The 26,662-nt window shown below is 52.3% G+C and overlaps 2 protein-coding genes across 12 annotated transcripts in view; both read left to right on the top strand.

Annotated features, from left to right (window-relative positions):
- The first annotated feature begins 1,361 nt into the window (after positions 1–1,361).
- SLC4A9 (solute carrier family 4 member 9) lies at positions 1,362–13,487 on the top strand. The gene is made up of 21 exons (XM_062502346.1): positions 1,362–1,630; positions 3,186–3,346; positions 3,559–3,708; positions 3,824–3,885; positions 3,984–4,141; positions 5,807–5,891; positions 6,155–6,309; positions 6,868–6,984; positions 7,163–7,337; positions 7,579–7,712; positions 7,827–8,098; positions 8,826–8,881; positions 8,978–9,160; positions 9,302–9,415; positions 9,975–10,136; positions 10,289–10,467; positions 10,710–10,782; positions 11,681–11,749; positions 12,614–12,787; positions 13,174–13,320; positions 13,437–13,487. Exons 1-21 carry the CDS (start codon positions 1,362–1,364, stop codon positions 13,485–13,487), a joined length of 2,946 nt encoding a protein of 981 aa, XP_062358330.1.
- Positions 13,488–14,200: 713 nt separating this feature from the next.
- Positions 14,201–26,662, top strand: part of ANKHD1 (ankyrin repeat and KH domain containing 1) — a 101,076-nt gene continuing 88,614 nt past the window's right edge. For all 11 annotated transcript variants that reach the window (XM_062502321.1, XM_062502320.1, XM_062502318.1 and 8 more), the window contains exon 1: positions 14,201–14,542. In XM_062502321.1, the coding sequence (XP_062358305.1) occupies positions 14,264–14,542 (279 nt within the window). In that variant the 5' untranslated portion in view covers positions 14,201–14,263. The remainder of the gene's footprint in view (positions 14,543–26,662) is intronic.

Raw genomic sequence — 26,662 nt, 5'->3', positions numbered from 1 at the left:
CCAGCTCACGTCAACTACCAGGGAGGCTGCTGGCACAGGGAATTGGCAGCTGGCAAGGGTGAGAAGGATATTGCAGGCTGCTGATCCTGCCTGCCTCTGGTTCCTGCTGTCTCTTCCCCTCTGCCTCCCACAGACTCCCATGATCCCTGCCCATCTCCTGCCCCCCCTACCTGCTGCTGCTGCCAGTCATGGCCCACCTCATGCTGCTGAGGCAGCCCCCACAGGATGGGGAGGTCAACTCCCGGACGGTTTGGGTACCTCAGGGCATCCCGGATGCTCCTTATGGATGGGTCCTTCTGCCAGAGGTCTCCCCCTGGTCCCCACCCCATTAAAGGGCCCCCCTCCACACACTATGGTACCCTCTGGTATCGCAGAGCAAGCAGCCTGGACACCCTGGGCCAGGTCTTTGGCCGCAGTTCCTGCGAGGCGGGTACCAGAACCTCAGGAACCCACACTCCCACCCGCACTTTCCCAAAACGTGACTCTGCCGTGGTGGTGCCTGGCTCTGCTCCAGCTGCTCCTGGGGCTGGATCCTGTCGTGTCCAGCGGGCTCCAGCACAGCCGGCCCGTGCCGGAGCCGCGTGTGTTTGCGGTGCCGCCGCCGTGTTTGCAGTGCACACAGCCCCGCGGTTTGTTTGCGGGGGCCAAGCGTGGTGGCGGTGGCGGTGGGCATGGTATGGACACAGCGAGCACCGTGGCTGCTCTCTGCTGGCAGCGCTGTGCAGGCCCTGCCATGTCCGTGTCCCTGCAGGGTGCCGCGGCTGTGCCCGAGTCCTTCCCCCTCCATCCGCTCACCGGCTGCGGCTCGCACAGAAGCGTTCTGAACACCGGCACGGCCCTGAAGCCCTCCCAGCCATCGCCGTCAGCCCTGCCGCCGGCAGCTCCTCATTTCCCCGCTCTGTGCCCGCGGTGCCACATCCTTCCTCAGAGCATTTCCACTTCCCCAAGATGGGCTGCCGTGGGCCGTGTCATCCCTCCTGCCGTGGGCACAGCACCCTCACACTGGCACCGATGCTGCCACCAGCTCTCAGGGCTGGCCCTGCCACCCACTCACCAACACCTTGCAGGGTGCAGACAAGGCTGGGAACAAACTGGTTCCCACGAACATCCTTATCCACACAGGTCACCTGCAGGAGGAGGGGGGGTGCCCTGGTAGGGCAGCTGGATGTGTCAGGACACAACCATACTGGGACCTGTGGGGCTGACCCTGCTGTTTTGAGACGGTTGTTTTGGGCTTGGCTCCTGTGTATTGGTTTGTGGCCAGTTTAAACCAGTTCACAGCTGTTATAAGGTGTGGGATGAGTGGGATTCTGTGAGTTCTGGAGGGGAGCTCATACCTGTGGCTGCAGGTGCCGGTGGCCATGCGATCCCACACGCCCGGGGCGGGTGCCGCGGCTCTCCGGGCAGCAGACACCTGCTCACAGCCCAGACTGGAGTGCAGTAACCCTGGAGCTCCCTCACAGGCTTTCGGCTGCAGCATCTTCCCGTCCAGCACGGCCACAGCGGCCCGGCGAGCTGGTGCCGCCCTGCAGTGGGAGGAGAGGGGGGACGTCACCTGCCCGCTGCTCTTCATCCAGCTCAACCAGCTCCTCAGCACCCCGGCGGGGCTGGAGTGGAGGGAAACGGCCAGGTAGGCATTCCTGCGAGAGCCAAGCTGCTGGGGCACGCTTTGGGAGCCCAGCCTTCCAGCTGAGCTGGAGCGCACGGCATGTCCCGAGGCTGGCCGTGCCTCAGCCCCAGGCAAGGCAGGGCTCAGCCTCCCCAGTGCCCACGCTGGGCTGACTTAATTTCATGGGAGAGAGCAGGGTGTCAGGCAAGCCAGGCACAGCGCCCTTCCTCCTGCTCCTCTCTGCTGCCTCTCCAAGTTTTCAGGGGCTGGGCCGGGGCTGGGATATCCCCGTGTCCCCTAGCATCCCCCCCACCCCCAGCAAGGACATGGGCCACAGGGGTCTGGGGGTAGTAACGGGTCTTCCCCCGGGGTCGGAGGGTCTGTGGGGACCAAAGCCGCCGGGCTGTGGCTGTCCCCGGCACCCAGCTCCGCTGTCAGGAGCCTGCGGTGCCGGGGCACGCTCTGCCCGTGCAGCACGACGAGCTGCGCGCCCACCCACGGGGACAAAGGGAAGCTCTGTCTGTGCCCGGCGTTAAAATATTTGGCACGGCCCGAGCGTGGAAACAGCTCAAGACACTTCTGTTCTGACTCCAGCAAGTGCTGCTAATGGCAGGACCACCCCCAGCCCCAGCACAGCTGGGGAAATGGGTGAGCTGGGAGCAGCCCTGCAGAAAATGCCTGGGAGTGCTGGTGGGTGACAGGACATCAGCCAGCACTGTGCACTGCAGCCCAGAAAGCCGAGTGTATCCTGCCTGGGCTGCACCAGGGGCAGGAGGGTGAGGAGGGGCTTCTCCCTCTGTTCTGCTTTGTGTGAGACTGCCCTGGAGCACCACATCCAGCTCTTGTTGAAGCACATCCAAAGGAAACCATGGAAATGATTCAAAGGCTGGAACAGCTCTGTTGGGACAGCTCTGCTGTGGAGACAAGGATGAGAGAGGTGGGGTGCTCTTTAGCCTGGAGAAGACAAGGCTCGGGAAGACCTTAGAGACCCTTCCAGGGCCTGAAGGGGCTCCAGGAGACACGGAGAGGGAGTTTAGGCAAGGGACTGGAATGACAGCACAAGCAGGAATGGCTTCCCACTGCCAGAGATCAGCTTTAGATGGGATATTGGGAAGAAATCCTGCCCTGTGAGGGTGGTGCCCTGTGGTGAGGCCCTGGCACAGGGTGCTCAGAGAAGCTGTGGCTGCTCCATCTCTGGAAGTGTTCAAGGCCAGGCTGGATGCGACTTGGAGCAACCTTGTCTAGTGGAAGGTGTCCCTGCCCATGGTGGAGGGGTTGGAATAAGGTGATCATTAAGGCCCATTCAAACCTGAACCATCCTGTCACCTCATTATGGTTGGAATTCCCCTGATTTTAGAGAGGTGTGGATCTGCAGGAATGGGGGCATCACCACTTTGTCTGCCCAGCTGCCCCTACACCATGAACCAACTGCAGGCCCCCCTGAACCACCCAAACCCCTCCCTGCCTGTGCCAGCCCCATGCTAAGCTCAAAGATTGACCCAGGCTCCAGCTCCCACTGCCTGGCATGGGGCACAGGGCCTACCCTGCCACTGACCCCACACATCTCCCTGGGCAGGTGGATAAAGTTTGAGGAGAAAGTGGAGGATGGTGGGGAGCGCTGGAGTGCACCCCATGTCCCAGCTCTGCCCCTGCACAGCCTGTTCCAGCTGAGAACGTGTCTGCAGAAGGGGGCAATGCTCCTGGATCTGGATGGCACCAGTTTCAAGGAAATAATCGGTACATGGGTAATGCAAAGGTGGTTTCATGGGATGGGCTGGTCACCAGAGAAGGACAGGCCACCAGGAGGTGGCTATAGAACAGCACTGATGAATGGCAGTTGGGTACTTGGGGGAGCTGTCTGCTCCTCCAGCTAAGGGGGATTTCCCTGGGCAGCTCCCCAATGGGCAGTGAACCAGGGGTACTCAGCACTGTCCCTGTCCCTGATGCAGACAAAGCACTTACTGAGCAGCCTGAGGAAGCAGAGCTGCAGCCTGCACTGAGGGAGCGCCTGGCAGCCCTCCTGCTCCTCCAGCCACAGCACCAGCCCACAAAATCCCTGCTGCAGCTCCTTGCAGAGCTTGGTCTCTCTCCCTGTCGAGGTAGGAAACCTGGCAGCCCCACTAGGCATCCTCCTGCTGCCTCCAGCACGGGGCAGTACCCGCCACGGCCGCTCACCTGCACATGGATTTTGCTGCTCCCTCTCTTACTTTGCAGGGAAAGCCAAAGGCAGGTCTGAGCCCAGAACCCAGGTCTCCAAAACACCTCTTAAGGAGCAGGTATGGCAGCACGGAGCTGTGCCGGGAGCAGTTACTGCATCCTGACTGCCCAGCCACAGCATCCTGAGTACCCAGCTGCTGCATCCCTTTCCTTTCAGCTGAGAAACAGATTTAAGAAGAAGGTCCCACCGGGGGCCGAAGCAGCCCATGTCGCTGTTGGGGAAGTTGAATTCCTGGAAAAGCCCTTTGCTGCCTTCATTCGCCTCAGGCATGGGGTGTCCCTTGGCTCACTGGCTGAGGTTTCTCTTCCAAGCAGGTAACAGAGCATGGCTGAGAGGCCCTGTGCCCTCCCCTGGCCCGGTGTCCCCATTTCCTCCCACACCAGACAAGTCTTTGCTCGTCTAAAGCAAAGGGAACAGCACCCAGTGCCACATGCAGTCCCAGAATCCTGTCTCCCTGCTTCCCCTTCTGCTTTTCCCAGCTTCTTAGGAGCACTCCAGAACGGGCTAAGTGTGGAGCAGCCTGGAAGGGACATCCCCTGGGTCATTCCCACAGGGCTCTGCATTCCCTGTCCTTAGCTCGTTCTGGATGCTCTCCACTTACTCCCGGGAGCATGGGGCCTGGAATGCAGGTTTTTAGGAGACTCTTGCCCTTCCCCTGATCTTTTGAGTGATGAGATGGGGTGGGGCGAAAGGAGCAGGGCAAGAGGTCCCCGTGGTTTCCCCGTGGCTGATGAATGAATCCTCTAAAGCCGTGAGGGGAAAGGAGCAGGGTGCCTTCAGCTGGGGACTTCCTTAGGAAGTGCGCGGAGGAAGCAGCCGGGGATCAGGAGGGACATTGCCACCTCCCGGTCACTCTGCCCAGAGCACCCGGCCCCAGGAGCTGGGAGGAGCAGGACAGACATTCAACCCACCTGCTGCTCTCTCCTCCGCGGGAGCTGGGGGGCAAGTGCCCGTGAATGCCCCTGGGTCTCATGATAACCTCATGAGGGTTTCATGATAGATAACTCCTTGCCCTGTATTTTCCTCCCCCAAACCGGGGGCCAGGGAGACCTTGTCCCTACCCATCCCTTTGCCCAGGGTGCCATCCCTGTTGCTGGCCATGCCAGGCTGTTCCACAGATGCAGCCACTGCCTCAGGGTTGTCTCTCATCCAAATCCATCTCTAGGTTCTTAAGGTTTTCCCATCGCCTTGGTGCAGATGCCTGGGTGAAAGCAATCCCATGTGGCACCTGTCACCTCTCATCCCTTTGGAGCAGGCTCCAGAGGCCTCCAGCACCTGGGGGCTCTGTCAAGTCCCACTTGCACAGACAGAGGAGTTTCCCTGCCCCCTCTCTGGGGGTTCGCTCAGGGTACAGTCACTAGAACTGCTTGACAACCTCAGGCTTTCAGGACTGTAACCATTCCTGTCAACTTTGGAAAGGTATGGAGAACTCAGTTAAACATTTCTGTGGATTGTCCCTCTGGAGATTTTGCACCATCCTCTCAAGTGTGGGATTTTTGCCATATTTTATCAAGGGTTCTGAGCACTCTTTCCAGTCTCCTCCCATGTCCCCAGAGTCCTGTCAAACCTGCTGCCCATGCTACTGGCAAACTCTCATCTCTTAACACACCAGCATCCTGCCTGTGAGCAACATTCCCAGGAAAATGATGCCACAGACACCTCCAGCTGAGGATTTCTCCTCCTCTGTCCCAAAGACCTATTCCCCCACACCTCCCAGTCTGGATTTCTGCAGACCCCTGTGATCCAGCCAGGGTTGTGGTATCCCATGGTCTCTGTGAGGTTGCCATGCAGTGGCAGCAGACACTGCAGACATGTGTCTTGTCTTCTGCCCCCAGCCACATTTTTGGGGTGGCAGAAGCTCCCCAGGCCTGCCCAGCCACCATCCCCAGCATCCCACCATCCCTATGGCTGTCCCCCAGAGAAACATTTCCTATGGGGGGGGGAGAGGGCTGCTCTGGAGATGTGCTGTCTTGCCACAGGTTCCTCTTCATCCTGCTGGGCCCCCCCAAAGTGAAAGCCTACCAGGAGGTTGGCAGGGCCATGGCCACACTGCTGACAGATGAGGTGAGCACCCATGGATGGGCTGGGCCTGGAATGGGGACACCAGGACTCCTCTCCTCTGCAGGCTGCAGAGGACGGGGCTAGCTGGTGGTGTCCCTTGGCCAGGATAAAAAACCCCAAAAGTTTGTGTGGGTTTGCAGGATGTAGGGCTCCTGTTACCCTGAAGTGGGTGGGTTTGTTTCCTGGTGATAGCTGCAGGCAGGGAGGAAGGCTCCAAGTGGATGAATGCAGAGATATCGTGGCTAAACCACAGCATCTCCCCACAGCTCTTCCAAAGGGTTGCCTGGCAGGCTGAGCATCGAGAGGACCTCATCACAGGGATAGAGGCATTCCTGGATGAGCTGATTGTGCTTCCTCCTGGGAAATGGGACCCCAGTGCCCGAATTCCTCCACCAAGTCATCTGCCATCTCCACGCAGGAGGTGGGCTGGAGGGAGGGCACCCCAACCCCTGCCAGCCCTTCTGCAGGGTCCTGCACAGATATCTCTGTCTGTGACTTCCATCTCCATGGGGATGAAGTTGCCCAGGAGCCAAGGGGTCATCCCAGCCAAGCCCCTCCACAGCTCCCTGTTTTTGTCCCCACTGCTGTTAGCCCTGCTGTCCCACTTGGCAGTGGATGGCAAATCCCTTCCAAAAGGGATGGGAACACTGGGATTCAGTACTCAAATGTGAAACTCAACCTCTAAGCAGGACTCCCTAGGCTCTGCCCAGCTCCACTAAAACCAGTCCTGCGAGGGCAGCCTCCAGAGCTTGCCAGAGAAAATCATGGTTGACTTGGAAGAAACCTTCGAAGATCATCATCTGCCTTGTCTCCTCCTCTTCCTGATCTTTCTCCTCTCCATTATCAGGGGATTCACAAGCCCTGTTTGCACCCCGTCCTCTCTCCATTCTCCCTTTCCTGTCCTAGTGTCCCCTAAATGCAGCTGGGTCCTGAGGGTCCCAATGTGAAGCCTGCTGTCTCAGTCTCTGTTCTGCCCCAGGACTGCTGTGGACCCACTGGACCGGCAGCCACATGGTAATGGGGACATGACAGCAGCTGGGGACAGAGCCAGCTCAGGGCACCCATGCTCTGGGGAGGAACTGGAGAGGACAGGCAGGTCAGTGTGGAAGGGCAGTGGGAGGTGCAGCAAGGTGCTGGATTTGGGGCAGATCACCGGTTCTCATTGGGCCACCACATCCAAGCCCCTCTGAGCTGCTGTATCCAGGGGGAGGGACAATCCCTTGCTGTGCAGCTCTCTGCAGGGTCTGCTCTGAGACCTCCCTCCTCTGCCCCAGGCTTTTTGGGGGGCTGCTGCGAGACATCCGGAGGAAGGCACCGTGGTACGGCAGCGACTTCTCTGATGCCCTGCACCCTCAGTGCGTCTCAGCAGTGCTCTACATCTACCTGGCAACAGTCACCAATGCCATCACCTTTGGGGGCATACTGGGGGATGCAACTGCCAACATGCAGGTCAGTGTGGCCGTGGGGTGCCTGGTACTGACCGTGCTCAGCCCAGCCCAGACTGCACACCTGGGTGGCCACCTCCTGCCAGCATCCTCAGGACATCCTGAACATTGCCTGAATTCTGCATCCTCCCCCTGTGGCCCCCAGCACTGACCCTGTATTCTTCTGTGCTGCTGGGGGGACAGGCCCACAGCCCTCCTCCCTGCCATGTGCCTGGCACCCCTGGCACCCCTTCCCTGCATTTCAGGGGGTGCTGGAGAGCTTCCTGGGCACAGCCTTTGCTGGTTTCATCTTCTGCCTCTTTTCGGGCCAACCCCTGACTATCCTGAGCAGCACTGGCCCCGTGCTCGTCTTTGAGCGCCTCCTGTTCTCCTTCAGCCAGTGAGTTCAGTGTCAGGGACAGATCCTCAGCCCACTGTCCCCCGGCTGGGGCATGGCCCACCATCACTCCAGGCAGGTGTCATCGGTGAGAATTTGAGTCACCCTTTCCCCCAGGGATCACAGCCTGGACTACCTGGAGTTCCGCCTCTGGATTGGGCTCTGGGTGGCCTTTTTTGGTGTGGTGCTGGTGGCCACCGAGGCCAGTCACCTAGTGAGGTACTTCACCCGCTTCACCGAGGAAGGCTTCTGTGCGCTCATCAGCCTGATATTCATCTACGACTCCTTGAAGAAGATGCTGAGCCTGGCAGATGCCTTCCCCATCAACTGGCAGTACCGGCTGGACAACGTCACCTCCTACAGCTGCTCCTGCAACTTGTCCAGCCCCGGTGAGCCCAAGCAGCCGTGGGCGGGTGGGGAGCAGGAAGCTGCTGCTGCAGGATCCCACTGGGAACCTGTTTCCTGGCTGGATGGGGGAAGGCACTGGAGGAGGAGGCTGTTTAATCCCATCCTCACCTGCCTGAGCACACTGAAGTGTTCTCCACTTCCCTCCATACAGACTGTCCATCTACTCCCGCCTCCCAGAACTGCCCAGGAACCAGGGCAGTACAGGGAGCAAGGAGAGCCTCGGCCCATCTCCTGTGCCTCCAGGATGGGGATGTCAGAGGCTGGAAAGGGGCACCTGCATGGGTTTGCTCTGCTATTTCTAGCCCACTCTATAAACCAGGGGCTGTTTTCAGGGGCTTGAAGACATGTTCCTGGAAATGACATGACCCACACTGACCCTGGAAATGGGACGTACACTATGTGCCAAAAACATCAGTACTGCCAGCCTGGGATCAGTGGTGCCTCTGAGCAGCTTGTGCTTTAGCCAAGCCCTTCACAGGGAACATCACTCCCTTGGTGCTCCCTGGGCATCAGCCAGAGCCCTTCACAGGGAACATCACTCCCTTGGTGCTCCCTGGGCATCAGCCAGAGCCAGGGCCTCAGAGGTCCCTTGGGGCCCCATCCAGCACCCTGAGCCCTCATGAAGAGCTTGATGACCCAGCCCGATGGCAGCATCATCCCAGTCATCCTGATGAAAACAGCACCAATCTGATCCCTGTCACTTTGCAGCTCACAGCCCTGCAGGGAATTACACATTGCTGCCCTCACCCCTGGCCACCCAGCAGGTACAGCTCCTGCTCCCAGGCAGGCAGGTGAGGCACTGGGGTGGGCCCAAGGTGTCCACGTGTGACCCTTCCTCACTGCCCACCCTGCCCCTGCAGCCTCCTGCCACCCCAGCAGGGCTGAGCAGGACCCAGTGTCTGGATCGAGGTGGGCATCTCCTGGGGACCAGCTGCCAGTATGTTCCCGATGTCACCCTCATCTCCTTCCTGCTCTTCGGGGGCACCTTCCTCTTCTGCACTGCACTCAAGCGCTTCAGGAGCAGCCGCTACTTCCCTGTGGGGGTGAGCATTTTTCAGGCACCCCAGTGACATGGCCACCTGTCCCACTGGTGTGGGGATGGCTCTGGGGGTGCTGCAACCCGAGGCTGCTCCTGGAGCAGCCCCCACCCCTGCCAGCCTGGGCCAAGCCCTGTCCATCTGCAGGTGAGGAAGCTGGTGAGCGATTTCGCTGTCATCCTGGCCATCCTGGCCTCCTGCGCTGTCGATGCTGTCCTGGGCCTGGAGACCCCCAAGCTCCTTGTCCCCAGCGAGCTGAAGGTGCCAGCAGGGTGGGCACAGCACTGTCAGGGTGTGGGTCTGTGCCCACCACGATAGCCATCCCACTGTGCTGTCACTGTCCTTCTCATCACTGGCTCCAGCCCTACTGACCCCATGCACTGTAAATAACCTGGCTCAGTCCTTGACTATACAATCACAGTGAAGTAAGAGCCACAAGCTCAGCTCCAGGCTTGGGCTTCTCACCCTGGATGTGGAGCAAAGCTGGCAGTGCCCCAGAGCAGCCAGTGCTCACCACCACCTTGAGGGGCTCACTGTCATCGCAGCACAATGCCACCTTTTCCCCCTGCTGTCACACACCCAGCTCCTGGCTTGTGGTGGCCATGAATAACACCCTGTTCAATCACAGCCAGGGTGTCCGTGTGGGGGGCTGGCAGGTCACTCTGCCCAGCAGCATCCCCAGGATGAGTGAGGATGCTCTTCCACTCCCGAGGTGCCTGTAGGGCTCCAGCCTGGGCACCTGGGGCTGGTCCCATCACCCAGCTGTGCTGCACTCCCCACAAGTAGGTGGCAGCTGCAATGACCCTTCTGCTCTCCACAGCCCACAAACCCAGCACGGGGCTGGATCATTTTCCCCTTTGGAGCCAACCCATGGTGGGTTTGCCTGGTGTCTGCAGTGCCTGCTGTCCTTGTCACCATCCTCATTTTCATGGACCAGCAGATCACAGCTGTCATTCTTAACCGCAGGGAGTACAAGCTGCAGGTGAGCAGGGGACAGGGAACAGGCAGCACCAGCCAATGGGGAGGATCCAGGTCCTGGCTGGGCCCCATGGAAGCAGCCAGGGGTGAGCAGAACCCCAAACTGGCCAGGAATGTGGGAAGACACCCCCAGCCCTGCTTCCTTTTCCCCTGCAGAAAGGAGCAGGTTTCCACCTGGACCTCCTCTGTGTCTCCCTGCTAATGGTTGTCACCTCTATCACTGGCCTCCCCTGGTATGTCTCAGCCACTGTCATCTCCCTGGCACACATGGAGAGCCTGAGGAAGGAGAGTGCAACCTCAGCCCCCGGGGAGCACCCTGAGTTCCTGGGCATCAGGTAAACAACAAGCCTGGGCCCTGCTCTGGGGAGCCCCTTGCCCATGGCTGTGGGGACAGGGAAGAGGGACATGGACATGCTGTCCATCTGACCTGGCTTTGGGGATCTCCCCACAGCTGACCCCTTTCCCTGTGGCCATCAAAACTGCAAAGAGCAGAGACCCTGGGGGCCAGGAGGGCAGGTAGAGGGGTGGGTTCCCCAAGGACCCTGGGCACCTGTGACACTTGTGCTGCCACCCACAGGGAGCAGAGGCTGACAGGCCTGGCTGTCTTCATCCTGACAGGAGCCTCTGTCTTCATGGCCCCCGTGCTCAAGGTAGGAAGCCTGGCTGGGATGGCCCCTTTTCCTAGGCAGGGGGTGGCTGTACTCTGCAAGGTTGGAGGTTCCTTCCCCAGGCCCATCGAAGCAGCACAGGAAGTCTGTCACAGGGCAGGGAGCTGTGCCCTGTGTGGATATGGACTGCACCAAGGGTTTGTCTCCAGCGCCTCGGGAGGGCTGGCACACAAGGCACTGTGGCCCCATGTCACTTGTCCACCCTCCCCATGTGTATCAGGGTCCCCATGCTCCCCAAATACACCCCACCACCTCCTCTCCACACTACTATGTGGATGACCTGGCTGCTTTTGGCTTTCACCTGCTGTCACTGCCATGGAAAAACCCCTCCAGTGGCCCTGGATTACCTGTGGGCAGGCAGGTCTCCTTTCCTCAAGCTCTTTCCTCACCTTTGAGGTTGTTTTCATACAGCCTTTGATATTGGGCCATCCCAACACCCTCACCTCCAAACTGGATTTGATGGAAGAACTGTTAGATGGATCAGGAATTGGTTCGATGGTCATGTTCAGAGATTTACAGCCAGTACCCAATGTCCAAATGGAAACGAGCTAGAAGTGGTGTCTTCCAAATGTCTTCCAAACTTACAAATACTGTTTAATATCTTCATCAAAGACACAGACAGCAGGATGGAGCACATCTGCAGATGGCACCAAGCTGAGGTGCGGTGACACACCTGGGGCATGAGATGCCATCCAAAGGGACCATAGAGGATGTGGGCTCATGTGAACCTCCAGTGGTTCAATAAAGCCAGGCTGGGCTGTTGGGAGTAAAGGAGGCAAAGGCTATGGACACACACGCAGGGTTTTACATGAGAGGACACTGAGCAGGCATGGAGCACCAGGGAACAGCCCTGCTGATCCCCCACCCCACTGTCTTGCAGCACATCCCAATGCCAGTGCTGTATGGAGTGTTCCTGCACATGGGGGTGACGGCCCTGAACAGCATCCAGGTGAGGGAGGGCTGCACTGGGAGGGGGTGCTGCTGGGGAGGAGGGGGTTTGCTCAGCAGTAGCTGCCACTGCACAGTAGAGCTTGGATTTTAACTCTCTGCAGTGTACAGCCTGGCACAGAGCTGATTCCCACCAGGCCCCGGACAAAGAGAGAGAGAGAGAGAGAGAGACACTTTTCTAGGGCAAAGGAGGGCTCTGGGATGCTGAGGAAAAGGAGAGACTTGTGAACTGATGGATCAAGTGGTTTGGGAGAAGTGGGACCAGTGGATAGCACAGACTTGCTCTCAGAGCCACAGGGATTTCCTCACCTGGGAGCTGCAGGCAGAGCTGGGACATGACAATCATTTGGTCCTGGTATTGCTGCTCATGTGCCAGTTCTGTTCTTTTCCTGAGAAACCAACAGAGGGGGAAAAAAACATCCCTATTCCAGATTTATCTACACCACTTTTTCCTCCAAATAGTACAGTTTCCTTGCAATTACCCTGCTTTAGATGACAGGCTGGGAAACTCCCACCCTCCCTCTGCCTGGGAAACCCAGAGCTGTGCTCTGGAGGAGGCTGCAGCAGTTTCCTGTGAAGTGAGTGGGACCAAGGGGTCCCTGTAAGGGTAGCTAGAGTCCTTTCTAGAGGTCTGCCTGGAAAGCACTCCTGCAGCCTGGGGTGACAGTGGCACCAGGAGCCCTGGTCTTGCAGACAAACTCACTGGCCCAGGCACCAGGTGGGTGTCAGCACAGAGGGCAGGAGGTCTGAAGTGCAGAAATGATGGTGAAACCCCATCCTGCTGACCCTGGTCTCAGCAGGGAGGTGGGTGAGAGCTGCCCAGTAGCTGGACAGGTGTGACCCACCTGCCATCCTCTCCCTGCAGCTCATGGACCGTGTGAGGCTGCTCCTGATGCCAGCCAAGCACCAGCCAGACCTTGCCTACCTCTGCCATGTGCCCCTGCGCCGCGTGCACCTTTTCACCATCATCCAGCTGCTCTGCCTGGCCCTGCTCTGGGTTCTCAAGTCCACCGTGGCCGCTATTATTTTCCCAGTGATGGTATGACAGCCTTTGAATCGACAGCACTGTTTTGGGGCTGGGCTGGGTGCTGTCTATCCCTGCCCTGAGCATCACCGGGTCCACTGTGATCCTTTGGAAGGGGACATGAGCGGTGGCAGGTGGTGCAGGGAGTGCTCAGACCCAAGGGGGCTGGCAGAGGCCCTCCAGGGCCACCAGCCTTCACCCCCTGGTCTGGGGCAGGGGCCTGTCACCAGAGGCTGAGTGTCACTGTTGGGCAAGTATGGTCCCCTGGGATAGGTGAGGTGTCACCAGGAGAGGTGACAGGCCACCACCATGGCATCTCCTGGGGTGACAGAGGGATGTGACAGCGAGATGCTGCCTGTCCCCCGGCCCCATCGAGTTTGACCCGCGCCTGCCGACCGCAGCTGCTGGCGCTGGTGGGGATCCGGAAGGGGCTGGAGCGCATCTTCTCCCCGCACGACCTGAGCTGGCTGGACGGGCCCCTGCCCGGGCCGGGGGCGGCGGGGACACACTCCCGGGAGAGGCCGGAGCAGGGGAGCAGAGCCGAGGAGGTCGGTGCTGTCCTGGGAACCTCGCTCGGTCACAGCCGCCCCGGGGCCGAGCCGCTGGCGCGGGGGTACCTGGGGTGGGCGCGGTGCCAGCCCCGAAACCTCTGCTCCCCCCACAGTGCGAGCCGATGCACCGCCCGGGACCGCAGATCAACCTCTCCGTGAACTAGGCCGGGCCGGGGCCGGGGCTGTGCGGGGCCATCGCCCCGGGCCGGGGGTCGCGGGCCCGAGACCCCCGGGGGAGGCCCTAAACCCCCCGGGCCACGTGGCCGCGAGGTGACGTCACAATGGGCGTGGCCGACGGAGTAGCGAGCCGGGGCGCCCAGCCTATGGCGGCCAGCACCCGGGAGGGGGCGGGGCCATGGAGGAGGTGTGCTCTTCGCTTTGATCGGCAGCTCCGCGACCCAATCATCGCTCGGGACAGGCGGGCGTGTGACGGTATCGCGCTGACGGAGTCCTTCAGAGGGGTTCGAAGGGGAGGCGGGCTCAGGGCACGCAGGAGCCAATCGAGAGACGCCAGACGCCGTGCGTTGTGAGCGATGTGCTTTTCAACCAATCAAAACCGTGATTCCTGGATGCGCTTTGATCGACAGTCCGTGTGCCCCATCGACGCCCGCAGCTCCGCAAAGGCGCATGATTGATGTCCCGGAGAACCAATCGTAGCTCGGAAAGTTCAGGAAGCAAGGCCGGGCGAGCGGGGCGGGGCGGCGCACTCTTACCGCCTCGGCGTGCGCTCTCAGGGCAGCATGCTGGGAGCGCGTGACGCGCTCCTGAGTGGCGGGCACCGCGGCCAATAGCGCGCCGCCCTCGGCCGAGCGCGCCCAATAGGTGTGCGCGGAGCGGTAGGGGGGCGGCGCGGCGGCCGCGGCCGGGTAGGGTGTGAGAAGTTAGTGGCGCTGCCGCGGTGCCGTGAGGGGACGGAGACGGCCGGGCCCGGACCAGCGCGATGCTCACGGACGGCACCGCCGCCGCTGCCGCCGACGAGGAGATCGACTCGGTCGCGCCCCGAGCGCCGCCCGCCGCTGCCGAGCCGCCCGCCGCGGCCGGGCCCTCCCCGCTGGGCCTGCGGGCCGTGCGCCTTTTCGGGGAGGCCGGGCCCGGCGGGCCGGGAGGCCCCGGCGCGCCCGCGGCCGGTGAGGCCGCCCTCGACTTCAAGCTGGCGGCCGCCGTGCTGCGGAGCGGGGGCGGCGGCGGCTCCGGCAGCGACGAGGACGAGGTGTCCGAGGTGAGCGATCCTGGCCCGCCCTCCTTCCCCTCCGCCGCTTCCTGACAGGCCCGGCCGGGGCCCGCCCGCCCTCCCGCTCACCGCGCCGGCCGCACCGCCCGCGCCGCACCCGCTCGTCCCGGGCCTCCCGCCGCCATGGGCGGGTCCCGGCGGCCCCGCACGGCAGCGCGGCCCGGGGCCGGGGAGGAGGCAGCGAGCGCGGGGGTCTCGCCCCGCTGCGCCTCCCGGCGGCCCCGGGGAAGGGCCGGGGGCGGCCAGGCCCTCTGAGAGCCGCGGAGTGGGGTGAGGATGTGTCCTGACCTCAAGGAGCCGCTTCCACCTGGGAGCAGGTTTGGAGGGGGAGGCGAGATCCTGCACCCGACGGAGAACAAAGTGAAGCCGTCAGCCCCACTATTGCTGCCCTGGACTCGGGGTTCCTAGCCACGGATAAAATCCTGTAGATATAGCGATACACACACGCTTTTATGCAATAGAAATATTTCTTACCCAGCAAAATGGAAGAGGGTAGTAGGGTGTCTTCCTTTGATCTGCGGAGAGGTTTAAAGGGAGGGTGTGGAGGAGGGACGGGGGCCTTATCCCAACCCAAATGGAGCGTTGTTGGACCTGTAAACTGGCATTTAATGCTGCTTTATGTAGCCTAGGGAGAGAAGGCAAATGAAGGCTTTTATGTGTCACTGCCACACCAAAGGGTGAATCCTCATTCCGTAGTAGTCTCTTAACAAAAGATGGGATCACAGCTGGATCACAGTCCTTATATAGTTTTAGTGGAAAGCAGGAGAAAGTGGCTACTTACTGCTCGCAGGCTTTTTGCAGTTCCTTTGGGCTTCTGCAGGAGGAAGAAAATGGCCAAGGTGATACATACTGTTTATAATTTGGAGGCCAACCAAGAGTACCTAAGTTGTGTCCTTGTTCCTTCTGGAGAGATGGAAGGAGGGGAGCCTGCAGTCATCCTCCTGTGGCTAAATTGTTTTGCCTTTTATTGATGACCATCTTTTCTCTAGCCCCCCTGAAACCAGAACCAGGTCTTACCTGAATAAAAAAGTGACTCAACTGACACAGATCCACATTTGCGTTTTGCTCATGACCACCTAAGCTACATTAGGAGTGGTAGTAACAGCAGGACACTTAATTCAACTCAAAATCCAATGATCAGGCAGATGAGCACTTGTATGTGAACATTGCTCATGTGATTGGTGTCCTGGACATCCACATTCAGTCCCATATGGAATTAGTACATACCTGTTTGGGGGAGCTGGAAGGCATACCATAGATAGAGTAGTACACAAGTAATCTACGAGGGCCTTCTCTCTAGGAGGTCTTTTATGTCACGTTTCAATGTATCTTTGAAGATACAAAGCAGTAGCTACAGAACTTGGAAAATGATGGGAAGTGGGCTGTATCAGGGTGGTTGTAGCTCTTTACAAGTTGAGCAGAGTCCTACTTTGGAAGCTTATCCCTTTTGAACCCACCCCATTATTTAAGGGATGTGAAGATTGGACAGCTAGGATGTTTACTAAGCAACCTTTTGACTAATAGCAAGTATTAAGAAAGACAGCCTATTATAAATAATGTGTCTGGGAGGTTGCCATTGAGGTCAAAAAAATAAAGCAAACAGCTCTTAAAGTTAAATGATTTCTCTGAAAAACCTGGGAAAAAGTTCATTATTTAAAACACAGAATAGAATAAATTAATTGGAATTGAAATATTTGAAGTTTTCTAGCACACATGAGAGGAGGTGGGCTAATCTCAAAGCTGAAATTGCCTGGGGAGTTCTTCTGTCTTGTGTTTCTGGTTGTGGAGAGTTACCTGGGGAAGAAGCATGGGTGGGAAGAATGTGCCTAGGCTGGGCTGCATGGCTGGGAGCACCCAGGGGTAATTTTTTTTGTTTCAGTTTTTTTTTTCTTTTTGTTTTTTTCCTGAGAGCTAAGGAAACACCTGTTGTCAGTGATGGGTATTTCTCTTTGTTTGTTTGTTTTCTTTTCTTTTTTTTTGAGCAAAGAAAAGATAGTTAAGGTCCAGGGATAGAACAGTGCAATTCTTGAACAGTGCTGCTTTGAGAAGCCAGTCAGTCACTGTTTGGACTGTGGTCTTGTGCCATGAGTCACTGATTTGGGTGTATGCCTTCAGCTATTACCAGTGGGTGGAATTAGTGAGAACTAAAAGGGAGAATTAAAAACTGGAAAAAAAAAAAAGAGCTTTTGCCATGCTGTCTTGATCTATTCTCTTCTCTTCATGGCTTCTACTTTTGAAGCCATAAAAATCATGGTACAATATTCTGTAGGCTCTGCTACATGTCTGCAGTGGTATTTAGGTTTTGTATCCTTGTATTAGTCTAATATGCTAAAATAATTGGACTGGTCAAAATGGCAAATTAGTTAAAAAAGAGTATAATCAGGGAAGTGCAGGACAACGAGTGAAATGTAGCATTTATCTAGAGAATGAAAAGAACAATATATTTTAACCTAGCCTTTTTGAAAATACATTGCATTTCTTAGATCAGATCTCCACGTACTTTACAGTGGAGAGTACTGTCCCCATTTTACAGGTCAAGAAGGTGTGCCCCATTTATCCTGGCATGCAGAACTGGGAGAAAATTGAAGCTTTCTGGTTTCCTAGCTCAGTGCCTGCCTATGGTAGTGACCAGGCTCTTGGTTGGGAAACCAAGAACTAAAGTGGATCCTGTACAGATGAGTTGCATTAGGTCCACAAGGTGAAATTTGAATGCAGCTGTGCAGAATATTTTCTGGAATTACCAGTTAAAATTATCACATGCAAATAGAAACAATTGCAAGCTGAAGCACGTCTTTGGGCATGGAGGGATGAGGCCAGGAGGTTTGTGCTATTCCTGTGTAAAACTGGAATGTTGCTGAGGATCTCCTGCGTGCTCAGAGAAACTTCCACCGCTGGCTGCAGCCTGAGAAATGAGGTGGTTTTGACCTCAGTGCAAATAGTTGCTTAGTTGCCTTCTAAGCTTGATCAGGGTGTGAACACAGCCTGCAACTTGTTTAGAGTGAGATTTTTGGTGTGACTTGAAGTGTATTATTACCTCCCCTTGTGAATTTTGCTGGCACTCACAGCGGTGCCAAAGGCACAGGCATTAAACGGCCTCCTCCGCCCTGGCTGGGGGGGCTGTAGGTCAAGGTGAAGGTGTGCTGGGAGGCCAGTGCTGATTGATGTGTGTCCATGGGGTCTTTGGTGGCCACATAAAGCGTAGGTCCTCATCAAACCCCGCCCCCCCCCCAGCAGCAAAACGTGGCAGGCAGGAGTTGAAGCAGGTGATAAATGTGGCTGTGTTGGTGCTCAGGGACAGTGCATTTGCTGAGCTGTTGTAAATCAAGTAGCAGGAGCTGGCAGTGTCCACAGAAGTACCAGGGCATCTGGCAGCTCGGTTCAGCAAGTGGCTTTTGGCAGGGAGTGTACAAATGTAGCAAATCTCTCATATTCTGTAATTCAGGGGTTTGGAGGCCTTCAAAGACAACTGGAGCTCACCCAGCCCTTGGCTATGGAGTCAGCTCAGCTCTCGGCTTCCCTCTCCTGAGCTGCCTCCACCAGCTCGCCTTACTTAAGCCTGTACCTATTGCATAAGCCTCTGGGGATATTTACATAAAGCATAATTAAAAATCAGACATAACATACCTCCTACAAGGAGTAGGATGAGTAGTGGAATGGCATGCACTCCAGAGCAGTTCAGTACCTGGAGATTTTGTCTGGGGCCCCCCTCCCTGCAATCTGTGGTCTCTTAATTTTTAAACTGGATTTGAAATTCAGAGTAAATACGTAGTTTGTTTCAAATTAGCAGTTTTGTCTATTGAAGTCATTGCTGCATTGTTGAGCCTTCCTAACATGGATCTGCTTTGTAAATGTTGTGCACAATGCATCTTTTGACTTCTGAGGTTAATGTAATGCTCAGGCACTTTTAATTTTAATTGTATTAGAAACCATGTAAATAGCAGCATTTTCTATACCATAAGGAATAGAAATTCATAAAGTGGGTGCAAATTCAAGTAGATAGTATTAAGTAGAAGAGCCTTTTCCCTGACTAATGTAGATTTCAGTTTAGCAGTTGATGTTTTTCCTTTGACAAGCTCTTTCAAAGTTGAGGAGGTAAGAGATGGAAGAAAATGTAAAATTTTCTTCCAGGAATTATTCACTGATTAGAAAACATCAAAGGATAACATGTTCAGGGTCCAGAAGCATTGAGGTGACTCTTCAGAATGCAGAGAGCTGGTTAGTAGGTTGTTAATTTATTCCCAGTCTGATTAGACTTCTGACTGACAGAAAAATCATGGTAGGTATCTCAGTAACTTTGCAAGTCTGGCCTGTGGTAACCAGAAACAAAACAGTGTAGTTATGGTTAATCCTGTTCAATAACATTTTACAGTGAACTGATTTTTAAGGTTTCTTGCAGAACTTGGGTCTTCCTTTAGTATAGCTTGATCCAGTTGAGTGCATGACCTAAAAGAAATGTCAGCAACTGTTTTCTAATGATAGGTATAGAAAGTAAAGATGTGAAATACTACTGTATAATTACATAAATATGCAGTGCAACCCCTTGGTAAGGAGAGATTTGCCAAATATAGCAGAACATCTATATTTAGGTACAAATTTGCACATAGGTTTCACCAGTCAACTAGTTACAGTCTGGTGGGGGGTGGGAAGGGTTTGTTTGAGCATTAATGCTGAATCATGAGTTCTTGTGTTCTGAGTTAAATTGGAGCTACCCAGCTGCTCCCCTGTGGGCTTGATATTGGGCAGCTCTTCTGTCTCCTTTCCTTGCCTTGGAGGATGCTGAAATCCAGCTGTAAGGACAGCTGGATGGTGCCATGGGGACATTGTCCTCTGCTCAGAGCTCAAACCATCCCTGCAACATTCACTTGACAGAAGGGTCAGTGTTGAGGAAAGGGGATTTCACACACACTCCTCCTTCTGTGCACGCGTGCGGCCTGGCCTTTAAAACTGGGAGCAGCTCCAGGACTGAACTGGGGGGTTTGTTGGAGTCCACAGCTGGGGCTCAGGCCTTGCAAGTGAGGAGGCTGCAGAGCTTCAATCTTAGTAGGTAATTTTGAGCTCTGGTAACATACATGAAGATTCCTTTCAAGTATTAAGCTGCTATTGGGGAGTAAAAGCGATTCTTGTATTTTAAGCAGAGGCAAGTCTTGATTTCTAAGGAAAAATGAACCTTAGGTTTTCTTTCCCACTGAAAACTTCATGAAGCAAGAAAAATCACTCCTATATCTTGTTTGAGGACTCTTTGCAGCACTGTTTAAATGAAGAAGCCTCTGTCTTCAGCAGAGTGCTTTCATTTGTCTCCTGCAGATGCTTTCTTCCCTAGCAGCAGCTCAGGTGCCATGCAAACACCAGCCAAAGGCCTTGTGTAAACCTTATCTTCCTAGTGGGAATTGCCTTCTGCTGGAATGGGATGCTGTAAGCAAACCTCAGAAATCAGTGATTTGTGCAAGTGCTTAGGTAAATTTAGGAGGTTTTTTGAGCAGTGTCTGGCCTCAGGGGTTATCTCAAATATAAACTTTCTGGCTGGTACCTCATATGACCTTGGTCTATGATAAACTAAAGATTACTAAAACTTTGAGATGATACAAAACCTTCTTTTTTTGTAGCAACAGACTGAAGTAACAAGGTTGCAACCTTTATGTTAAAAACCCATGCTGCCTCTGACAAACTGGGGTACAGGTGAATATTAATACTTGGATTTAGGGGTTAATTTGATTGGGATAATATGCTATAATTCTTAATGTATCCATATATTTGAATAGAATACAGATAGTTTGGGTTTTTTTTCCTCAACAAGTAGTTATCCCTTTTTGTTGTTAAAGTGCAGAGGTTTTATTTTGTGTATCTTTGGAGGAATGCTGAGCAAGTGAAATTTATGGAAGTACATCCTGTTGTAGGATAGTATCTTCTTTTTACTCTTGCAACTCATTACTTAAGATTTCTTACGTAATGTTGATGATTTGAGAGTTTTATAAAATACTAGAAAATTTTCTCAGTTTTTGCAGTATTGTTTATCTTCTGCTCAAGTGGAGATAGAAAACACTTATTATGATAAAACATAAATAAAATAGTTGGTCCTGTGCTGGATCCTGTTATTTCTTTCCTGCTTTTTGTGAGATGAGAACCCTTACTTTGGTCCTTTGCTTTCAAGAGGGAGTTGAGGGTTTTTTTTTTCAAAATTATTTTCATCTTTTGCTCTTCCAGAGCATCCCAGAACGTGTAGGAAAAGTGCTGTAGACTGAGAGGGGTTACTCACAGTTGAATTATGATGGTGTATTTGTCCAAATGCTGGTGGTAGCTGAGAAGAGACAAGTGTGACTGGCCCTTCTGGCCAGGAGAGCTTTTCAAAGGTACCTTCCTGCATACCCATTCTGCAGGAAGAGAACACTCACTAATAATAATTAAAAAAAAAAAAAATATTGGCTGGTGAACAGTGGGCCAGCAGAAAGTCATTCTCATTATTTTAAGATTTCGTGGTTTAGCATCAGGTTTTAGCCAGATCCCGAAGTTATTCTCCCTTGCCTTCAGTAAAACATAGGAATTACTAATTAAGTAAGATTTTCTTTTACAAAAATCCCTAAACCTGTTGAACTTTTCCCTTTCCAAAATCATGAATTAAACTAACAGTGTCACATGGCAGGTAGGTAGTGAGTCAGTCGTATTTCAAACCAAGGGAACAGGGGAGATCAGCATTTGGGGCTGAATGATCTGCTCACAGACTGTGATCCTTGGTCATGGTGACTTCTGAGCATCACCTCTTCAGAGTATGTGCTCCTCCACAGCCTGAAAGGGAGTCAGAGGAAAAGGGAGTCTCACGTGGGTGTTTGGCAGTCAGGATCTCTTAGGATAAATCCAACAGCTTAGATAAATGTCTGTCTTTTAGTTGTTTGTTTTTTTTAATAGTTACATTTTTCGGCCCTTGTACTGCTACATCTTGAATTTGCAGTGGAACATAGCTTAGCCAGGGCTCTCTGATAGTTTCTTTGAAATGACTAAGTGATGGCTCAGGAGTTGCATTGGGGTTTCTGCTGCTTTGGCAGCAGGACAGCGTGCACAGACCTGTTTATCCAGGCCTTGAAAAGAATAGCTGCCACTAGCTTGGGCTCTGAGAGGGGCAGAAAGCCCAGGATGATTTTCAGTTTGCTGTAAGCCTCTAGATAACTTAATTAGTCACTTTAAATGTTGAGACTCCTCTGTCTGACCTGGAAAGAGATTATTGAATTACTGTTGTATGCAAGATTCACTTGTATGATTTTATTTTCTATTTAGACATTGTCCCCTTGGATTGAGAAGAGATTTTAAAAAGTCATTTCCAAGAAGGTGGCTTAGAATGCTTCCCATCTTGGTTGGGTGTGAGCTTTTACATCAACAAGACATGTATTCATCTTCTGTCTTAAAAGTTGCTTTCACTTTGTTTTAATGCGTGGGATTTAATACTTGAATAAGGACACAATCCTGAAAGCCCTGACTAAATTGATGCAACAATTCTGTTTTATATTCTAATAAGTCAAATATTGAATTACGCCAGCTGTTTCTTGGTTTGAGGTGAGGAAAGAAGAGAGGCTCTTTCTGTGGGAATATTAAGTATAAAAAACAGGTGAGGAGGGAATCCTAGAGCACCTGGGGAAGATGGAGCACTGAAAACTTGATTTAGAGTGGACTGAGACAGAATATGTGAAAATAAGGAGTGCTTGGTGCAAGTGATGCTTATTTTAGTCAAGTTTCCTGGTCTCCATTCAAAGGTTTTCTTTGGTATAAAGTACGTGTCAAGAATTGGCACTTTATTTACTTCAATTGATGTGAATTTTGAATAAGCTTCAGTTGTCAGTTCCAGTTCTGCATATGACAGCTCCTTGCTGCAAGAGATTGTTTTGTACACAGGGAAAATATAATTATTTTTGTTTATCAGACATGGAATATGTGAGAGCTACAGGCTGGTTTTAGCAGTTCTTTGGATTTTTTCAGCAGTTACTGAGATGGGTAGATCTTTTTCTGCTGTACCGAGAAACTTTGTAACATGGCCAGTTTCTTGTACCAAGAGGAGTCAACCTGTTGTGTTCTGTACCTTAATTCTGTGAGCGTTAGCAGGGTGCAATCATGTTGCTTATTGTTGTGAAACAGTATCTTAATGAAAATAAACTGTAGCTTTCTTGTTTCTGGAAGATCCATATATCAGACAGCTCTTTCCAGAGCCTTGTGATAGGGTGCAGTTTGTAGCAATTCAGCATTAAAATGCCATAGTGTCAGTTGTCTGTTTAAGAGAGAACCCAGGTAAGTGGTTAAATTGACATGAACCATTTGGCAGCTGCTTGTCCAGGTTCTGCTTATGGTTCAGTGTGAGTGCAAGAAAATTGAAAACCAGGATCAGCTGTCTCTGGAAAAGAAGAGTAATAGTATAAAACATGAATTCTGATTTATTGTTTTATCTGCATGTTTCAAATAACAGCTGTAATTTTGAGAACTCACTGGTGACTTGGAGTCACAGCCATAAAGATGTCAGTCCTTGCTCACTGCCTGCTGTCTCTCCCATCATTTTAGCAGCTCGTGTGGTAACACATCAAGAACATTGTGTTTTGTGCATGGATTTTGGATTCATGGCCCACACTCTGTGTGTGAGGGCCTTTCCTTTCCTGCAGCAACAAATTGTGAGATTGTGTCCACCTGCATTTACACTGTATCTATAGCAGCAACATGAACCTGTGCTTTGAATTGAGCTCATCACAGCCCAGATCCTATAGCTGCTTGTTTCATTAGCTGGTAATTGCTTAATATCTATGGGAATAAAGGCTGGCCTTTAGATAATCCTGCCTCCAGTCAGTCAGCTTCCTGTTGCAATCAGAGCTAAACAGATTTGCACCCCTTCTCTCCCCACCCTCCCAGTTAATGCCCTGCCTACAGAGCTGCTGCTGCAGGTGCTGAGCACTGACAGCTCCACTTAAAAGTGGAGCCGTGGTCAGGTTTGTGGCCTCACATGGAGCTGAGGTGATCTAATGCCTTTCTGTTCCCAGAAGAATGATCTTCCACCTTGTCAGACCCTTTTTTAAGTCCATGAAATTCAGTAAAGTGGTAGCAAATTGTTTCCTCCCCTGAGTTTTCTCCCTTTTTGATGTGTTAAACCAACCTGTGAAAGAGTCTGATAGCTGCCTGACTTGGCACAAGGTGAGCAGTGAATGGAAAGAATGCTTCAGGTACTTCATGCTCCCCATGAGCGTGGTGACATCATCCTTGGTGATGTCCCCAAGGACCCTGCACCCCCCAGGCTGACAGGATACTGTGTGATCACAGCATCCATAGTGCTGGACAATACTCTCTTGGGGATTCACAGGTCATGGTGGCTGCTGTCCTTGTGGGCTGGAACTTTTGGTTTTTAATGGAAAAGATTGTTTTCAGAAATTGCAGCTCAAGCCAAACAGAGTAGGTGTGGTTTTATATCATTAATTATGTCTCAGTTGATGTTCCCTTTGATTCTATGTTGTTTCTAGGTATTGACTCTAGACTACTTCCCTGAAATGTTTATTTTCTCTCAGTAGCTTTCAAATGCCAAGAAAGGACAGTGTCCTGAGACCCACTGAAAGGTTTTGTGAAAATGCCCACGCTATTGTGTGGTTTTTCCTCTTCCTTTACTCAGTCTTGAAACTTGAAACTGGAATGGTTGTGCAGGGAGGTACCTTAAGCAGGTGCAAAGATGTTTGGCTGGGTTGTCAGGGGAAGAGTGTTGAAATTTTCTGGTAAATCAAAACCATGCCTTTTGGTGGTATCTAGTCCACACCAAGGGGGTAGTGCTGCACTTAATTGTTGCAGGGAAGTGTCAGGTACAAAGTCCTTCACTTTCCTTTCTCATTGGAACAGTAGTTTTTAATGGTTTTGATTCTTTATATGTGTAATTCAAAGGGGTTTGATGTCAAATTTGAAGTACAAACTAATTTTCAATCTTAATTTTTACTGTGTCCTATCACTATTCCCCAAAACTTTTAGAGCAGGATTGCGAGTATTAATCCAATATTGGCATTCAGTTTAATAAGGGACATGGCAACATAAACTCTTAGAGGTTGGGTTTATCAGAAAAATCCCCAAGAACTTTCTAGTGTGATCCTAATACTTCATTGCACACGTTGTTAATTATGGAGTGAAAATGTCCAAATGGAATTATAGAAGTAATTAGGAAGAGTTTCCTAACACAAAAGAGAAATTCAGGCAGTCATTTTTTTGCATCAAAAATAGGAGTTTAGGAGTCCCAGTCAAGAGCTAGGGTCCTCATTATTTGTAAACACTTCACAAACAGAGCAATGAGTATTGTTACCCCAAAATAAGTGTTTGTAGTTCAAGCAGTTCCTTAAAAATACCAGTTCAAGGAAGTAATTTAGCAGCACCTTTCTCTTTCCTATCAAGACTTTTTTTGTAAAGACAGTCTTCCCAGGAGCATGAGTGTGGCACAAATGGAAGGAGAAGGTAGAAGGAGCTGTCTCTGCTGCTGCCCTTGTCTGCAGGAAGAGGAGAGAACAGTGCTCTACAGCTACCCAGGAAGCTTTTCCATCCTGTGTAGCCTGTCAGGAGCAGGCTATTTGTGAGCAGGTCCAGGCTATTCTGGGAAAAGTACTTTGCAGTAGTGCAACATAAGGAAGATCAGTTTAGATTTAATATTGGAAATGTGTTGTAACCCTGCCCGTCATTGTCCATCTCACCAGAATTACCAGTGTTAGTGGTGATGTTGGTGCCTGCAAAGTCCCTCTGCATCCCCCTGACCTGCAGTAAACTCAGTTCTGGTGTAAACATATAAACACTGATGGAGCTGAGGCCACATGGCTGCGGTGTAGCTGCTCTGGAGGGAGGAACCAGGGGTGTAACTGGATCTGCAGAGCTCGGAGGCTGCTGCAGTCCTTGGCAGAACTTCAGGCAAGGTCCAGCCTTGCTGTGGAAGAGCACGAGACACACGGTGTGGTGAAGCCCTGCCCTGGAGTCTTGTGCAGCTTCTCAGGTTTTGACTGGGAAGGTGAAATTTTTTTGGCAGTTAGAATAGTATCTTGAGTTCTCCATGTGTTCCTAATGAGCCTTCCCAAGTAAGATGCTTGTTAACTGCCCAAAGCAGCTCACAAAATAATCCAAAAATAGCACAGTGACTGGTTACTCTATCACTTTGCTGCAAATCTGATTAGGATAGAGCAGAGTGCCTAAATTTTGCCACATGAGCAGTGTATTATATCTTCCAGGAATGCTAACATGAAATCTGTTTGGATTTTTTATTTGCTTGTTTTGATTTTTATTGGAGTTTATTTTCTGTTTAAAAAGACAGATTTGTGTGGTATATTTGGGATAGTTGGATTTAAAAAAAAAATGCTGCTAGCAGTGATCATTGTGGGTCACTTCCATTCACCAGAGACATCTGATCAATTAGGTAATTTCTCACTCTACTATTAGTGATAGGATATCCAACTGTTCATTCTCCCTTGCATTGTCTTAGTGTGTGAGAAACTGTATTGATTTACAGAAATGTCAGACATTCTGACTTGAAAATACACCAAAGTTTATTCTGGGAGATTGGCGGTGGTGCAGCTATTTGAACGTTTTGCATATGAATTTCCAGTATTTTCACACTCAAGTTATATTTGTATTGTGGGTATGTTATTAACTTCTTACTAAAAATCAAAACAAAACCTAAAAATTGATGCTTAATGTGTTCAGTAATAATGAAAGCATCTGTCTTCCTGTGATGCAAAACTATGATGAAAATATTGTAATGAAGCAAGATTTTTTTGTGAGATTTTAGATGTGCAAAGTCTCTGGAAGTGCAGTTGCTGATGTAAAGAAAAGCTGAAAGGCAGGAAGAGTTAAAAAGAGTGGTGAAAAGAGCAGACTGCACCAGTACTACCCAACTTGTATTCTTAAGTAAAACTGTGTGTGTGATTTACTCTAATTAGTAGTGTTTGCGCAGTCATTGTTAAAAAGACAGACTTGTTTAGACCTTCCTATAAGGTAAATGTATTCCCTTTTGGGGGGAGAGAGGTTCCTTGCAAGCTGAGTATTTGTGAATGGGGAATTAACACTGATTTAGGTTCAAGAGGTGGATTGCTGCCTGTAATATCCAGTAAATATATCCCATCTAGCTTGGGCTGG

Source organism: Cinclus cinclus, chromosome 14, assembly GCF_963662255.1.
Source record: "Cinclus cinclus chromosome 14, bCinCin1.1, whole genome shotgun sequence".
Lineage (NCBI taxonomy): Eukaryota > Metazoa > Chordata > Aves > Passeriformes > Cinclidae > Cinclus > Cinclus cinclus.
The sequence above is the reverse complement of the archived record's forward strand: the minus strand, read 5'-3'. Positions and strand labels throughout refer to the sequence as shown.